Below are 19,440 nucleotides of genomic sequence, written 5' to 3' on the forward strand. Positions count from 1 at the left end.
CTTCAAATGTAACTCGACCAGCTGCAAATCTAACATACTGCAGTAAACAAAGGATTCTGGGTATGGGCATACAAGAGCATAAATCACATGACTACATTTAGCATAGGTTGAACCTGATGGACGCATGTCTTTTTTCAACCTCATCTACTATGTAACTGTGTAATGATGAAATAATATTGCTGAAATGAATATACTGTTGAAATGGATGATATATTACTGAAATGTACTAGGGTGGTCTTTGGAGAAGAATTGATGGTGTTGTCCTGTTTCCATTTTGTCTGTTCTGTTATGTTTTTAGTGTCCATTTTGTGTGTAAGAATGTGTGTGGTATGAATGAGATACGCTCACAGTAGATTTACAACTGTTCCTGTAGTTTACGCCCACATTCCTGGTATCAAGAAGTACCTGAACGCTCTGTAATATTATTGGCTTAGAATAAGAGACTAGTTATTATATTCTGCCAAGTAACCTATTTTAAACAAAGGAATCTAAAAATGTATAAAAAGCCTGCTTGGGCCCTCCCTTGGCAGAGAGTCTCATTGACTTTTGAATGTGTATGATGATACTCTGTGCTGTACAGGCAATAAACCACTCATTATCTACGAACCCGTGTTTGCAAGCAACGACAGTAACTATGTCTAGTCTGTGTGTAAGGAAAGACATTATTCTCTAGCTAAACACCAGATGGGTGGAACGAAGGTATCTTTCTGTTTGCAGGCTGCAATATGACCCGATGAACCGATATCGGATAAATGAGCTGGACTTGGATGAGTAGAAATCAAGACAAAGCAGCAGCACCACCATGTTCTTTATAGAGGACTGAACCTCAACACAATGAAATCACTTGAACCACCATTAAGAATGTATCTCTCTCCTCAGCCTACTTGGTACAGGTCACCTTACCTTCAGCATAGACTCTTTTGCTCCCGGTGTCTGGTGTCCGACTCTCCCGGCCGCCTGGACTTTGTGAGGTATATCGGAGTGTGTTGGAAGACCTGGAGGTCAGTGTGGGGTGGTCTCTCCTGCCTCCTAGAACGTCGTGCACAGGACTGTAGGACGGAGGCTCCTCTGTGGGGAAAAATAACAGCGCCCTACTCAGTGCTCCAAACCAAAAACCTGATGAAGAGCCAATACCAGATTGAAAGCATTTGTTTTTTAAATGAGGGTTGAGGGCCGCAAATAAATATCTGCTTGGTGACCTCCGACTAGAAGCATGCCCTCTGCAGTCCTTTTCCTGGTGTCGGAGAAGGTCTGTGACTTACCTGGTTTAATCCTCAGTTCCAGCTCTCTATGTGCAACGCGGACAGCCGGGTCCCCAATGTTACCAAGGGACATTCCCTGTGGACGGTTGACAGGGACAGCGAGCCGGGAGGGTGTAGCTATGGCTACCTCTCCTACAATAATGGAGACATCAAATGAACCGAAGGTATTGCTATTGTTTGAACAGGAGACTTGGTACAGAGGGTAGAACGCAATCAACACGCTCCTTTTATTATCGTACGTAAATTGTAAATGGCAGAGTCTTCCCGTACCATTCATTACGGGAGCCCCAAGCTTCAGAAATATTAAGTAACAAAGAAACTCTACAGACATACGTATGCCAAACTAGGTGTACTTTATAGGAACAAATCCTCCCTAAGTCTGCTGGTCAGAAAGCGTATCGAACAGAAGATGCTAATGACAATTATAGACTATGGGGACGATATACGGCACGGCACCCCAAACCCACCATGGCGAACTTGATACCTCTACAATTCAATATGCTGTTTTGTCCCCCAATGCAACTACAACACACATCACTGCAAAATGCTCAAAGCACTAGATTGGTCATCACAGGAGTCTAGGTGCAAAGTTAATCTCTCCTGTCTTTTCTTCTAATACTTTCTGGGCAAGCTACCCACCTATCTGAACAAGCTCCTCACCCCTACCACACGCAGCACTTATCACCTGAGATCTGACTCCAAAAGATGGTTCATGGTCCCAATGTTCAACAAAGTATCCGGCCGCTCCTCCTCCTCTTACCGTGCACCCCAAAACTGGAACAATCTACCCGAGACTCTCACTGCCGCCACCAGTCTAAGTTCTTGCAAAACTAAAGCCGTCTGTAACTGTTACATACGCCTATAACATATATTATCTTAAACTGTGCATGCAATGTCTTGTATATAATGTATAACCCTGTTCACTTAATGTAACTGTATTTGTAACCATGTATTTTTCATCGTAACTCTGTGCCCAGGACATACGTGAAAACGAGAGGTAACTCTCAATGTATTACTGCCTGGTAACACATTTTATAAATAAATTAACTATTACAATAAAGCCTCATTTCATGATCATAGGGCATCCTCTTCTCAAGCAGGGGTAAAGACGGGAGATAATATTTACATTTTTAAATGTTTTTGAATTAGTTATTTAGTCAGGCGCTCAAGTGATTAACGGAGAAATCATTGGGATGCGCCAGGAGACTGGCATACAGAGCTCTTCAACCTACTCGTTCCACCAATATCACCAATAATCAACCTCTCACCACCAGCTGGAAGCAGACTGACAAGGCCCGACAGCAGTCGGATTCTCTGAATGTCCCCTGAATGCACGTGCGTTTGTCCCAGATGTAACCGGCCAGCTTTACCTTCTTCTCCTTTAGTCCTAATCTCGCTCTTGATCTGCTCCGTATCCCCAGTGATGTTAGAGTTGGGAGCACAGCCGTTTCCTGGAGTTTCCATCAGACACTTCACAGGGACAGGAGTGCAGACTGGGGAACTTTCCTCTGTTTTAACTGAATCGAGAGGAACATCAAGACCCAAGAGCTTGTGCCCTACAGATAAAAGAAGGTCAGAACTGACAGATTCAAATCAGAATCCTCCAAACAGCTCTTATAAAACACAAACCATATGGGGTTCAGTTACAGACAGACACTCAGGTTTCTAAGAGATATCCAGAACAAGTGAATCACGCCCCTATGTGCTAATTGGTCCCCTCCTTATGTCCTCCTTGGGCTCTGGCTTCCTCTTCACTTCCAGGAATTCCACGTACAAGACTCTGTCCGAATACATAGCATGGAGGTTACACTCACCCCGTTATCTAATAATGCAGACGTTGGAAGTTAGGAAGCCCCCCATTTTCAACGGTCTCACAAAAGCTGAACATAGCGTCCCAGCCCTGCAGAGCATACAATGTAATGCTGGTAGGTAAAGTGACTTGGGGCGGACACAGGGATTTAAACCGGTTTCAGCCAAGAGTAGCTCATACACGCCATTAATGCTGCTTTAAATCATGGATCTCATTAATATTACTGGCCGTTCCGTAACTCATCCCCAAAAAAGGAAAATTAGAACTTTTTTTTGCGTCCTTGGGCCCATTTGCACATGGCAAAGCTTTACAGATAAACCCATTCATCTCCGAGAGGCTTCACTAGGACAGTTTTATACAAGCCAACACTAGGAAGGAAGTAATGTAACCTCAGGTGTTTTATTTTAAAGGAAGCCTAGTTTTGGTGCTTTTATCAAACGTTCTCTGCTTCCTACCGTCAGGACTTGGTCCCATGGTGTCTGTTTGGTTCTCCAGGCTCCCTGCAGGAGACGGGCTCCCCTCTGTCACTGGGCTGCCCAACAGGAACTCGGGTATTTCATTCACCAACCTCATCAAGGCACCGAGGTGACTGCTGCTCCGAGGAGCCCCTGCGGAGTTAATCCAATGCCACATTTACCAATACACACCCCATCCATCAATGCAATGCCCCATTTACCAATATACACCCAATCATCAATACAGTGCCAAATTTACCAATATACACCCAATCCACCAATACAATGCCCCATTTACCAATATACACCCAATCCATCAATACAATGCCACATTTACCAATATACACCCAATCCATCAATACAATGCCACATTTACCAATATACACCCAATCCATCAATACAATGCCACATTTTCCAATATACACCCAGTCCATCAATACAATGCCACATTTATCAATACACACCCAGTCCATCAGTACAATGCCACATTTACCAATGTACACCCAGTCCATCAATACAATGCCACATTTACCAATGTACACCCAGTCCATCAATACAATGCCCCATTTTCCAATATACACCCAGTCCATCAATACAATGTCTCATTTTCCAATATACACCCCATCCATCAATGCAATGCCACATTTACCAATATACACCCAATCCATCAATACAATGCCACATTTACCAAATATACACCCAATCCATCAATACAATGCCACATTTTCCAATATACACCCAGTCCATCAATACAATGGCACATTTACCAATACACACCCAATCCATCAATACAATGCCCCATTTTCCAATATACACCAAATCCATCAATACAATGCCACATTTTCCAATATACACCCAGTCCATCAATACAATGCCACATTTTCCAATATACACCCAATCATCAATACAGTGCCAAAATTTACCAATATACACCCAATCTATCAATACAATGCCACATTTACCATTATACACCCAATCCATCAATACAATGCCACATTTACCAATACACACCCAATCAATACAATGCCACCTTTACCAATGTACACCCAATCACCAATACAATGCCACATTTACCAATATACACCCAATCACCAATGCCACATTTACCAATATACACCAATACAATGCCACATTTACCAATACACACCCAATCATCAATACAATGCCACATTTACCAATATACACCCAATCCATCAATACAATGCAACATTTACCAATATACACCCAATCACCAATGCCACATTTACCAATATACACCAATACAATGCCACATTTACCAATACACACCCAATCCATCAATACACACCCAATCCATCAATACAATGCCACATTTACCAATATACACCCAATCCAATCAATGCCACATTTACCAATATACACCCAATCACCAATATGCCACATTTACCAATATACACCAATAAATGCCACATTTACCAATATACACCAATACAATGCCACATTTACCAATATACACCAATACAATGCCACATTTACCAATACACACCCAATTCATCAATACAATGCCACATTTACCATTATACACCCAATCCATCAATACAATGCCACATTTACCAATACACACCCAATCAATACAATGCCACATTTACCAATGTACACCCAATCACCAATACAATGCCACATTTACCAATATACACCCAATCACCAATGCCACATTTACCAATATACACCAATACAATGCCACATTTACCAATACACACCCAATCATCAATACAATGCCACATTTACCAATATACACCCAATCCATCAATACAATGCAACATTTACCAATATACACCCAATCACCAATGCCACATTTACCAATATACACCAATACAATGCCACATTTACCAATACACACCCAATCCATCAATACACACCCAATCCATCAATACAATGCCACATTTACCAATATACACCCAATCCAATCAATGCCACATTTACCAATATACACCCAATCACCAATATGCCACATTTACCAATATACACCAATACAATGCCACATTTACCAATATACACCAATACAATGCCACATTTACCAATATACACCAATACAATGCCACATTTACCAATACACACCCAATTCATCAATACAATGCCACATTTACCAATACACATCCAATCCATCAATACACACCCAATCCATCAATACAATGCCACAATTACCAATATACACCCAATCCATCAATACAAAGCCACAATTACCAATATACACCCAATCCATCAATACAAAGCCACAATTACCAATATACACCCAGTCAGTATGATTCTACATTACCAATATACCCCCAATTCATAAATAGAAATCCACATTTACTAATATATCCCCAATTCATCAGTCTGATCACACACTGAAATAATATGCACCAATTCATTAATATGCAAATGTACCAATAAACACATCAATTGAATAATATGATCCCAAGTGTACTAATAGACATATACACACACCAATATTAACCGAAATGTACTAATGCCCACACAGCAATTTAAATATTCTAAATTTATTAATGCACACACCAATATGGCCCCAAATGTACTTGGCTATGTAATACTAAACTTACACTTGACCACGTACCATGCAGCGCTGTGTCTTCTTCCTCACACCGATGTGTTTTTGTGAAGCGTAAATATTGTTATTTCATGCATTATTATACGTGCACTTCCCAAAGTTTGACTTGTATATTCCATGAGGTGTGCCTACTGTCCCTCCCCCCAAATATACACCGCAAAATGATCCCAAATGTACCAACATACACACCGATATATCAATAGGACCAACATTACTAAAATCATACACCGATATATATCAATACGACCAACATTACTAAAATCATACACACCAATACAGTATATCAGTACGACCAACGTTGAAAAAAATCACACACCAATATATCAATACAACCAACGTTACTAAAATCATACACACCGATATATCAATACAACCAACGTTACTAAAATCATACACACCGATATATCAATATGACCAACATTACTAAAATCATACACATCGATATATCAATACGACCGATATTACTACAATCATACACCGATATATCAATACGACCACCATTACTAAAATCATACACCGATATATCAATACTACCAACATTACTAAAATCATACACACCGATATATCAATACTACCAACATTACTAAAATCATACACACCGATATATCAATACGACCACCATTACTAAAATCATACACCGATATATCAATACTACCAACATTACTAAAATCATACACACCGATATATCAATACTACCAACATTACTAAAATCATACACACCGATATATCAATACGACCAACGTTACTAAAATCATACACCGATATATCAATACTACCAACATTACTAAAATCATACACACCGATATATCAATACGACCAACATTACTAAAATCATACACACCGATATATCAATACGACCAACATTACTAAAATCATACACACCGATATATCAATACGACCAACGTTACTAAAATCACACACTGATATCAATACAACCGTTACTAAAATCATACACACCGATATATTAATCCAACCGTTACTAAAATCATACACACCGATATATATCAATACAACCGTTACTAAAATCATACACACCGATATATATCAATACGACCAACATTACTAAAATCATACACCGATATATATATCAATACGACCAACATTACTAAAGTTCTACACACCGATATATCACTTCGACCAACGTTACTAAAATCATACACACCGATATATCAATACAACCGTTACTAAAATCATACACCGATATATATCAATACGACCAACATTACTAAAATCATAAACACCGATATATCAATACGACCAACATTACTAAAATCATACACCGATATATCAATACTACCAACGTTACTAAAATCATACACACCGATATATCAATACGACCAACATTACTAAAATCATACACACCGATATATCAATACGACCAACAATACTAAAATCATACACACCGAAATATCAATACAACCAACATTACTAAAATCATACACACCGATATATCAATACGACCAACATTACTAAAATCATACACACCGAAATATCAATACGACCAACAATACTAAAATCATACACACCGATATATCAATACAACCAACATTACTAAAATCATACACACCGATATATCAATACAACCAACATTACTAAAATCATACACACCGATATATCAATACGACCAACATTACTAAAATCACACACCGATATATCAATACAACCAACAATACTAAAATCATACACACCGAAATATCAATACAACCAACATTACTAAAATCATACACACCGAAATATCAATACAACCAACAATACTAAAATCATACACACCGAAATATCAATACAACCAACATTACTAAAATCATACACACCGATATATCAATACGACCAACATTACTAAAATCATACACACCGATATATGAATACGACCGATATTACTAAAGTCATACACACCGATATATCAATACGACCAACATTACTAAAATCACACACCGATATATCAATACGACCAACATTACTAAAATCATACACACCGATATATCAATACGACCAACGTTACTAAAATCATACACCGAAATATCAATACGACCAACATTACTAAAATCATACACACCGATATATCAATACGACCAACATTACTAAAATCACACACTGATATCAATACAACCGTTACTAAAATCATACACACCGATATATCAATCCAACCGTTACTAAAATCATACACACCGATATATATCAATACGACCAACATTACAAAATCATACACAGCGATATATATCAATACGACCAACATTACTAAAGTTCTACACACCGATATATCAGTACGACCAACGTTACTAAAATCATACACACCGATATATCAATACAACCAACGTTACTAAAATCATACACACCGATATATCAATACAACTGTTACTAAAATCATACACACCGATATATCAATACAACTGTTACTAAAATCATACACACCGATATATTAATACCAACATACTTAAAAATGATCCTAGTTTTACCAACATTCTTAACTCATATGTAAATATAGCTGTATGTGTACATAATTACTAAATGTATTATACCAATTTATAAATGTTATCCCCAAATGCGTCAATATCCTACAAATCTATTTATAAATGTGATTCCAAAATATATATATCATTCATATCCATTTATTAATATGATCTCCAGATTTCAGGCCATGTAATAATAATAATAATAATAATAATAGTATATTCTGATGTAACCCCCGTGCTATTTCTGCCCTGTGTCCCACGTCTCCATCTCTTACCGCTCTCTGGAGCACACAGATTCTTTTCAGGGGGTTGTACGTCCAGGCAGCTAACGCCATCAATGTCCTGTCCCAAGAAGCCCCACTCCTCCTCCCCTGGGAACGCAGAGAACAGAACACCTTGTTACAGCGGATTACAGAGACTCCTCATCTCATCTAACGCCCATAATACCTCCTGTAACCGCCTGGGGTACAGCCCGCCAAATAAAAAACCAAGAGGGTTACTGGACGCGCGTTTAATGTCGGCTCAGAATTTGTGCTACATGCATTTAATCAGAACCGTTATTTGCTACAGAATCGACTGTTCCATTTTTTTATTGGGACAGAACTGCCCTGTTGCATGCTAAAATACATTTATTTATAATGTCACTTTCATTTAGTGCAAAAGTCGCGCAATTTAAAGAACTTTTTCCGTAACTTCCGCCCGGAAATAGGGACTCAAGTATTCGCGGCTGCTCCAATGGAGGACCGGGTCCCTACGGAGAATTACAGTATATGGAGAGAACGTAATCACCGGGCAACCGTAACGCTACGTTAAACTTTGTATACAGCCATTCCCAATATGGACACTAAGCACTCGCGGATACACAAAGGGAGCAACAAGTCCCCATCCCCCACAGAACGCACGGGGAATGTGCGCACAACGTGGGATTTATATATATATATATATATATATATATACACACACCGTACGGTGGAGGGTTTTTGTCACTTTCTTACCCACCATAACTTATACAATGCGTGGTTGAAACCTAGTCCAGCTTCCCATTGCAAAGCCAGCATAACCGACATCCCACTGAAGAGACCCAAAAAGGTTGAAAAAGCTATCTCTGAGTAGGTTGTACTGGCTCTGCACTTCTGTAACCCAGGCTGTGCTGCAATGCTGTGTAATGCGGCAGGTATACGCTTATAGGGGTCCCATGTTAACATGGACAGACATGAAGTGAAATGTTACACTGTGCTCATTTGCATGTCATTTCCCAGAATCCCTGGCTGCAGTGGAATTACTGTATGCCACGAGATAATGGGGAAGGGCAGGGTTGCAGACCTGTCTGGGGACTTATGAATGTGCTCACATGTGGTATTTTTAGTAGCTAGAATTGTTCCCCCAATTTGAGTAAAAGAGGCAGAGCGCAGAATAACAGGGGCTATATCTCTATGTTCTTTCCCCCAAAATGGGAAAATACCTGTGGAGTTCAGCATCTCAACACTAAGTACTGTCCAGTGGTTAAAGAGCTTCCTCCAAACCTGTATTTCTAGACCCAACCCTGTGTGTTTCTCAATCCTTCCCAACGCATTGCATAACAAAGTCTCGAACATCCACGGGTTATACGGGTTGTGAGGAAGTGAACCGATCCAGGACATAATTAGATGTAGATACACCCTCCAACCTACACACACTCACCCGGGTAACTGTAGCTGCTTCTGCTAACAGGGTCACTGTCCCAGAGGTCCTGCTGCTCCTGCTCCATACGTGTAACCAGATCAGGCTTTTCCACTGGATAACCTAGTGAGGGAGAGTCGGTGTGAGAACGCTGCGGTTATCAGGGGCCGGCGGTGAGGACGCTCCCGTTATCAGGGGCCGGCGGTGTGTGAGGACACTCCCGTTATCAGGAGCAAACGGTGTGTGAGGACACTCCCGTTATCTGGGGCAGCCGGTGTGTGAGGACACTCCCGTTATCTGGGGCCGGCGGTGTGTGAGGACAGTCCCGTTATCTGGGGCCGGCAGTGTGTGAGGACACTCGCGCTATCAGGGACGGCGGTGTGTGAGGACACTCCCGTTATCCGGGGCCGGCGGTGTGTGAGGACACTCTCGTTATCCGGGGCCGGCGGTGTGTGAGGACACTCCCGTTATCCGGGGCCGGCGGTGTGAGGACACTCCCGTTATCAGGGGCCGGCGGCGTGTGAGGACACTCCCGTTATCCGGGGCCGGCGGCGTGTGAGGACACGCCCGTTATCTGGGGCCGGCGGTGTGTGAGGACACTCCCGTTATCTGGGGCCGGCGGTGTGTGAGGACGCTCCCGTTATCTGGGGCCGGCGGTGTGTGAGGACACGCCCGTTATCCGGGGCCGGTGGCGTGAGGACACGCCCGTTATCCGGGGGCGTGTGAGGACGTTCCCGTTATCCGGGGCCGGCGGCATGTGAGGACGTTCCCGTTATCCGGGGCCGGCGGCGAGTGAGGACACTCCCGTTATCCGGGGCCGGCGGTGTGTGAGGACACTCCCGTTATCTGGGGCCGGCGGTGTGTGAGGACACTCCCGTTATCTGGGGCCGGCGGTGTGTGAGGACACTCCTGTTATCTGGGGCCGGCGGTGTGTGAGGACACTCCCGTTATCTGGGGCCGGCGGTGTGTGAGGACACTCCCGTTATCTGGGGCCGGCGGTGTGTGAGGACACTCCCGTTATCTGGGGCCGGCGGTGTGTGAGGACACTCCCATTATCTGGGGCCGGCAGTGTGTGAGGACGCTCCCGTTATCTGGGGCCGGCGGTGTGTGAGGACACTCCCGTTATCTGGGGCCGGCGGTGTGTGAGGACACTCCCGTTATCTGGGGCCGGCGGTGTGTGAGGACACTCCCATTATCTGGGGCCGGCAGTGTGTGAGGACGCTCCCGTTATCTGGGGCCGGCGGTGTGTGAGGACGCTCCCGTTATCTGGGGCCGGCGGTGTGTGAGGACGTTCCCGTTATCTGGGGCCGGCGGTGTGTGAGGACGCTCCCGTTATCTGGGGGTGGCGGTGTGTGAGGACACTCCCGTTATCTGGGGCAGGTGGTGTGTGAGGACACTCCCGTTATCTGGGGCAGGTGGTGTGTGAGGACACTCCCGTTATCTGGGGCAGGTGGTGTGTGAGGACACTCCCGTTATCTGGGGCAGGTGGTGTGTGAGGACACTCCCGTTATCAGGGGCCGGCGGTGTGTGAGGACGCTCCCGTTATCTGGGGCCGGCTGTGTGTGAGGACGCTCCCGTTATCTGGGGCCGGCGGTGTGTGAGGACACTCCCGTTATCTGGGGCCGGCGGTGTGTGAGGACACTCCCGTTATCTGGGGCCGGCGGTGTGTGAGGACGCTCCCGTTATCAGGGGCCCAGCGGTGTGTGAGGACACTCCCGTTATCTGGGGCCCAGCGGTGTGTGAGGACACTCCCGTTATCTGGGGCAGGTGGTGTGTGAGGACGTTCCCGTTATCTGGGGCCCAGCGGTGTGTGAGGACACTCCGGTTATCAGGGGCGGGCACATTCTGGCCCCCATAGTCACAGTGCAAGACTTTACAATGGAGATCCCGGGAGGATTCGTCTTATGGTTAACGTGCCCCACCAAAGGCCCTAAAATCCTGGGCTATTTTTATCAGACAACTGAACTGCGTTCCAGCAAGAAACTCCATATAACAATTCTGCAATGAGTTGGAATGGGGATGAAATACTAACTGGTAGTGGGATAAATGCTTTTTCTATCACATTTCTTTATTTAAAAGCGGATATATTTATTGCAGTTTACATACAAATAAATGTTTTTCTTTTGTTTGTGTTTTCTGCCACTTGCTCCCCTACAAAACCCCTCCGCACCCCGTGACACGGAAGCACTTAGAGACCCATCAAAACACGCAGCAGACAAGGACCATATGACCCAACATACAGCGCAGAACTTGTATTTGTGTTTTTCTGAGGTTTTTAGACATATGGAAAATGTCACCAGATTTGGGTAACAGCAAATATCTTGTATGATTACATATTCCCCCTGATGTTTGCAGATTTCGGGTGATTGTCACTATGGGTTTTGGATGGGTTTTGGAAGTGAGATAATGCAGCAAATATGTATTTGAGAAATACAGAGGAACCTTCCGGAAGGATTCTCCAGAATGTTTGGCCAAGGTCAATTTAACAAATGAAGGGTGTGCAGTCAGCTAAAAAGGTTGTAGTGAAGATGAAGATGTAAACCTGTTGCTGACCCGTCTCACAATGAAAGGATTAAGGAGGAGCTGCCTAGCAAAGATACTAGCCTTTGATGTGGGATATCCCTGGAAAATATCTCTGTGACACGGGGCGGGTCTCTGTGTCACAAGTCACCAAACATTACATTTCTTTGGTTCATCGTGTCCGTGACCCTTTACTACTGATCCTAGGCAGAGAGTCTCGTTGCTGCATTTTTGCATGAAGAATTAAATGGGGGGCGGGGGGAGGGGGGGACATTTCGTCCGCGCTAGTTCCTGGAGAAATAGATCATCTTTCATCAGGACTTACCCAGAGAGATCAAGGCTTCGTAATTGTCTCTCATCACCTCCCTATACAGCTCCTTCTGACGGCTCTTCAACAGCTGCCACTCCGCTTTGCAGAAATACACCGCCACGTCGTTGAACGTGACCGGAACCTGGAGTGACAAGGAAAGGGAGAGCAGACATGGGGGGGGTTGGCGACTACACATCAACACTGGTTTGAGTCTACTTCAAAGAGCAGTACAAGTGGAGGAGACCTCAACGCTTCTCCCACTAGCAGTTTCTTTCTCAGAACGCTCGTGTTCACTTAAAGCCATCACTACCTGCAACACATCCACATCTGGTGCGAGTGCAAAACTCGGATACTATGGGGAATAACTTTGCCGCCATCAACAGTAAATCACCCATTCACTGCAGCGATCGATGATGGCTATGGCACTTTATGGATCAGATCCCTATAGTCTATAGCAGGGGTGCTCAATTCCAGTCCTCAAGACCCCCAACAAGTCAGGTTCTCAGGATATTCCAGCAGCAGTGACAGACTGAGGCACCTGTGCTAAAGCTTGGATTGAACACCCGACCTGCTGGGGGGGGCTTGAGAACTGGAGTTGACCACCCCTGGTCTGTAGGGTTCTTGGTCACCACCAGTATTCCTGGGAGTCCCACTGGCTCACCGCGTCCTGCTCACTTCCAGACATCCTGTGCATGACTCACATCAGCCGATGTTACCGCTAAGCTTGGTCACATCTACGGGTCAGAGTGCGAGCTCGCGAAAAGCAGATGTGAGCAAGAAGTCGGTTCCGTTTGGAATGGCGGAGCACAAAAGGGGCGGAAAAAAAAATGGTGACCAGCAAACGGAAGTCCCAATAGTGACGTTTAAAAAATAGTTTCACGAGAGTCCACCCACTCAACTTAGTCGCGTGTCCCCCCTCGTGGTGTAAATCGGAACGTGGATTGTTTCTTTTTCGTCCATGCAGCAGTCTTGTATCACACTCAAAATAAAAAATAGGTATCGTGCGGCACGTAAAAAAAATCTGCATAATAGAGACAGTAGCGTATAGCGTTCGCACTCACGTTTTGGAAGACTCTTGCCTTTTCTTATTTTGAGTGTGATGCGAGACTCCTGCACTGATGAACTTTCACCCGTTCTTCTGCGCTCCACCATCCCAAACAGAACCGATTCTATACCAGACTGAACACCCAGTCTATAATCAGACTGGAGCTGCATCCTATATTCACGATCCACCTTCACTTGTTTTTCCTTTTTTATTATTATTATTATTAGTATTATCACCGGGAGTGTTGGCTTGTGTTTTAATATGAGCAACAAGTGTCTGGATGAAGGTTTGTGTGCGAGTTGTATCACCGCTGTGACATTCTCTTGCTCCGACAGTAGGTTGTTGGATATTTAGGATTCACTGGTCCCTAAAGAAGGGTCGTCTGAAAACCAGCCGGAGACCAGAACAGATACGGTCATCTGAAGGTTCCGTTTCTATTCCATACGAAGTATGTTTACGTCCATCAGCAGCACTCATGGTGCAATGGAAGGATTAGGAGGGCTGGATAATGCTCTGGATGGCATGAGAAGGTGGCACCTTACCCTGCTCTCCGTTGGGTTGTGGTTATGAAGGGATGACTGGGGCTCAGAGACAGAAGGACACGGATCGGCCGTCTGTGCTGCCGGATCCCTCTGATCTTCCTACAAAAACGGTGCAACAGGAAAACATCAAAATGCAACCGTTACAGTCCAACATCATCGTTAGCAGGAAACGTGGCGTGTTACAGCGAGGAAGGTGTACGCTAAATATGGCAGCACCATGTTACGCACGTTACTATTGGTTATTACAGTAGTTTTGCAGTAACAGGCTCCAAGTACATAATAAGCAGGGGACGACGACAAGTGCGGGGGGGGACCATGAGGGACGACAAGCACGCGGGAGAGACAAGCCCGGGGGGGGGGGGGGTGGAGGGGGGGAGAGAGATGAGTCGTGAGGGGGGGGGCAGACGAGCAGGCGGGGGAGAAACGAGAAGACTAGTGCGGGGGAGAAACGAGAAGACTAGTGCGGGGTAGAAACAAGAAGACTAGTGCGGGGGAGAAACGAGAAGACTAGTGCGGGGGAGAAACGAGAAGACTAGTGCGGGGGAGAAACGAGAAGACTAGTGCGGGGGAGAAACGAGAAGACTAGTGCGGGGGAGAAACGAGAAGACTAGTGCGGGGGAGAAACGAGAAGACTAGTGCGGGGGAGAAACGAGAAGACTAGTGCGGGGGAGAAACGAGAAGACTAGTGCGGGGGAGAAACGAGAAGACTAGTGCGGGGGAGAAACGAGAAGACTAGTGCGGGGGAGAAACGAGAAGACTAGGGCGGGGGAGACAACCTGAATCCATCTAACTTGCAGGAAAACTCAGCCTAAAAAAGAAATGGTGTGTGACTGCCAAAATAAAGAACTGAACTCCCCCATAAAATGGAAATGAAAAGAACAGTCCAAGACAAGAGGCCTATGTGCCAAGGATATTTTGGAGCTAAATTGAAAAAAGGGGCATTAAGCCCTGGTATACAAGCCCCTCCCTTTCCCTGCAGGGACCTGGTATATAAGCCCCTCCCTTTCCCTGCAGGGACCTGCTATATAAGCCCCTCCCTTTCCCTGCAGGGACCCGCTATATAAGCCCCTCCCTTTCCCTGCAGTGACCGGCTATATAAGCCCCTCCCTTTCCCTGCAGGGACCCGCTATATAAGCCCCTCCCTTTCCCTGCAGGGACCCGCCATATAAGCCCCTCCCTTTCCCTACAGGGACCCGCTATCTAAGCCCCTCCCTTTCCCTGCAGGGACCCGCTATATAAGCCCCTCCCTTTCCCTGCAGGGACCTGCTATATAAGCCCCTCCCTTTCCCTGCAGGGACCTGCTATATAAGCCCCTCCCTTTCCCTGCAGGGACCGGCTATATAAGCCCCTCCCTTTCCCTGCAGGGACCCGGTATATAAGCCCCTCCCTTTCCCTGCAGGGACCCGCTATACAAGCCCCTCCCTTTCCCTGCAGGGACCTGCTATACAAGCCCCTCCCTTTCCCTGCAGGGACCTGTTACATAAGCCCCTCCCTTTCCTTGCAGGGACCGGCTATATAAGCCCCTCCCTTTCCCTGCAGGGACCTGCAATCTAAGCCCCTCCCTTTCCCTGCAGGGACCGGCTATATAAGCCCCTCCCTTTCCATGCAGGGACCGGCTATATAAGCCCCTCCCTTTCCCTGTAGAGACCGGCTATATAAGCCCCTCCCTTTCCCTGTAGGGACCTGCTATATAAGCCCCTCCCTTTCTCTGCAAGGACCTGCTATATAAGCCCCTCCCTTTCCCTGCAGGGACCGGCTATATAAGCCCCTCCCTTTCCCTGTAGGGACCTGCTATATAAGCCCCTCCCTTTCTCTGCAAGGACCTGCTATATAAGCCCCTCCCTTTTCCTGCAGGGACCCGCTATATAAGCCCCTCCCTTTCCCTGCAGTGACCGGCTATATAAGCCCCTCCCTTTCCCTGCAGGGACCGGCTATATAAGCCCCTCCCTTTCCCTGTAGGGACCGGCTATATAAGCCCCTCCCTTTCCCTGCAGGGACCGGCTATATAAGCCCCTCCCTTTCCCTGCAGGGACCTGCTATATAAGCCCCTCCCTTTCCCTGCAGGGACCTGTTATATAAGCCCCTCCCTTTCCCTGCAGGGACCGGCTATATAAGCCCCTCCCTTTCCATGCAGGGACCTGCTATCTAAGCCCCTCCCTTTCCCTGCAGGGACCGGCTATATAAGCCCCTCCCTTTCCCTGTAGGGACCTGCTATATAAGCCCCTCCCTTTCCCTGTAGGGACCTGCTATCTAAGCCCCTCCCTTTCCCTGTAGGGACCTGCTATATAAGCCCCTCCCTTTCCCTGTAGGGACCTGGTAGTTAAGCCCCTCCCTTTCCCTGCAGGGACCTGCTATCTAAGCCCCTCCCTTTCCCTACAGGGACCTGCTATATAAGCCCCTCCCTTTCCCTGCAGGGACCTGCTATATAAGCCCCTCCCTTTCCATGCAGGGACCTGCTATATAAGCCCCTCCCTTTTCCTGCAGGAACCTGCTATATAAGCCCCTCCCTTTCCCTGCAGTGACCGGCTATATAAGCCCCTCCCTTTTCCTGTAGGGACCTGCTATATAAGCCCCTCCCTTTCCCTGTAGGGACCTGGTAGTTAAGCCCCTCCCTTTCCCTGCAGGGACCTGCTATCTAAGCCCCTCCCTTTCCCTGTAGGGACCTGCTATATAAGCCCCTCCCTTTCCCTGTAGGGACCTGGTAGTTAAGCCCCTCCCTTTCCCTGCAGGGACCTGCTATCTAAGCCCCTCCCTTTCCCTGCAGGGACCGGCTATATAAGCCCCTCCCTTTTCCTGCAGGAACCTGCTATATAAGCCCCTCCCTTTTCCTGCAGGGACCTGCTATATAAGCCCCTCCCTTTCCCTGCAGGGACCTGCTATATAAGCCCCTCCCTTTCCCTGCAGGGACCTGCTATATAAGCCCCTCCCTTTTCCTGCAGGAACCTGCTATATAAGTCCCTCCCTTTCCCTGCAGGGACCTGCTATATAAGCCCCTCCCTTTTCCTGCAGGAACCTGCTATATAAGCCCCTCCCTTTCCATGCAGGGACCGGCTATATAAGCCCCTTCCTTTCCCTGCAGGGACCCGCTATATAAGCCCCTCCCTTTCCCTGCAGGGACCCACTATATAAGCCCCTCCCTTTCCCTGCAGGGACCTGCTATATAAGCCCCTCCCTTTCCCTGCAGGGACCTGCTATATAAGCCCCTCCCTTTCCGTGCAGGGACCTGCTATATAAGCCCCTCCCTTTCCCTGCAGGGACCTGCTATATAAGCCCCTCCCTTTCCGTGCAGGGACCTGCTATATAAGCCCCTCCCTTTCCCTGCAGGGACCGGCTATATAAGCCCCTCCCTTTCCCTGCAGGGACCGGCTATATAAGCCCCTCCCTTTCCCTGCAGGGACCGGCTAAATAAGCCCCTCCCTTTCCGTGCAGGGACCTGCTATATAAGCCCCTCCCTTTCCCTGCAGGGACCTGCTATATAAGCCCCTCCCTTTCCGTGCAGGGACCTGCTATATAAGCCCCTCCCTTTCCCTGCAGGGACCGGCTATATAAGCCCCTCCCTTTCCCTGCAGGGACCGGCTATATAAGCCCCTCCCTTTCCCTGCAGGGACCTGCTATATAAGCCCCTCCCTTTCCCTGCAGGGACCCGCTATATAAGCCCCTCCCTTTCCCTGCAGGGACCCGCTATATAAGCCCCTCCCTTTCCCTGCAGGGACCTGCTATATAAGCCCCTCCCTTTCCCTGCAGGGACCCGCTATATAACCCCCTCCCTTTCCCTGCAGGGACCTGCTATATAAGCCCCTCCCTTTCCCTGCAGGGACATGCTATATAAGCCCCTCCCTCTCCCTGCAGGGACCTGCTATATAAGCCCCTCCCTTTCCCTGCAGGGACCGGCTATATAAGCCCCTCCCTTTCCCTGCAGGAACCTGCTATATAAGCCCCTCCCTTTCCCTGCAGGGACCTGCTATATAAGCCCCTCCCTTTCCCTGCAGGGACCTGCTATATAAGCCCCTCCCTTTCCCTGCAGCGACCTGCTATCTAAGCCCCTCCCTTTCCCTGCAGGGACCCGCTATACAAGCCCCTCCCTTTCCCTGCAGGGACCGGCTATATAAGCCCCTCCCTTTCCCTGCAGCGACCTGCTATCTAAGCCCCTCCCTTTCCCTGCAGGGACCCGCTATACAAGCCCCTCCCTTTCCCTGCAGGGACCGGCTATATAAGTCCCTCCCTTTCCCTGCAGGGACCTGTTACATAAGCCCCTCCCTTTCCCTGCAGGAACCGGCTATATAAGCCCCTCCCTTTCCCTGCAGGAACCTTGTATATAAAAAGGTCCCTTAGGGACCAGATGGAAGTGAAGGGTCGATGAATGATATGATGAATTCATCAAGTGCAGTTATTCTGCAGAATCATTTACTGCCTGTACTTTTCTCGGCGATTTAAATATCAGCAGTTCACCAATGTAACAACTGCTACTTGGTGATATATACATTTCGCCCCCCCCCCCCCCGATGGAAGTGAAGGGTCGTTGAGTATACCATTATGGTCTGAGATCATCTATAAGATCCCACCTATTCAATACTGTTCTCTAGTAGAGCTTAGACCATACTCTGATGGTATCCACTATGGATACTATCTTTAGGTATTATCATTTATACTGGTACATCTTTGGTGTCAATACTTACTGAACACCATCTGTATACTGTTTAATAGCCCGTGGTTATGTACACAGTTTTTATCTAGTTTGCGTCACTGTACATATTTATTCACCGTGAAGTTTTTGTTCTCTAATTGGACTATATTTTAGCCCTATGAATTACAAGTAGA

The 19,440-nt window shown here is 46.4% G+C and overlaps 1 protein-coding gene across 8 annotated transcripts in view; it reads right to left on the reverse strand.

Moving 5' to 3' along the window:
* LOC142487972 (uncharacterized) overlaps positions 1 to 19,440 on the reverse strand; it is a 102,833-nt gene that overhangs the window by 50,620 nt on the left and 32,773 nt on the right. For 7 of the 8 annotated variants that reach the window (XM_075588209.1, XM_075588204.1, XM_075588207.1 and 4 more), the window contains 8 exons: positions 14,623 to 14,721; positions 13,051 to 13,177; positions 10,227 to 10,328; positions 8,822 to 8,917; positions 3,528 to 3,680; positions 2,633 to 2,818; positions 1,263 to 1,394; positions 904 to 1,068 (listed from right to left, as the gene is read on the reverse strand). In XM_075588209.1, the coding sequence (XP_075444324.1) occupies positions 904 to 1,068; positions 1,263 to 1,394; positions 2,633 to 2,818; positions 3,528 to 3,680; positions 8,822 to 8,917; positions 10,227 to 10,328; positions 13,051 to 13,177; positions 14,623 to 14,721 (1,060 nt within the window). The remainder of the gene's footprint in view (positions 1 to 903; positions 1,069 to 1,262; positions 1,395 to 2,632; positions 2,819 to 3,527; positions 3,681 to 8,821; positions 8,918 to 10,226; positions 10,329 to 13,050; positions 13,178 to 14,622; positions 14,722 to 19,440) is intronic. The other variant, XM_075588208.1, reaches the window with a different exon arrangement.

This window comes from Ascaphus truei, chromosome 2 (assembly GCF_040206685.1).
Source record: "Ascaphus truei isolate aAscTru1 chromosome 2, aAscTru1.hap1, whole genome shotgun sequence".
NCBI classification, from domain to species: domain Eukaryota; kingdom Metazoa; phylum Chordata; class Amphibia; order Anura; family Ascaphidae; genus Ascaphus; species Ascaphus truei.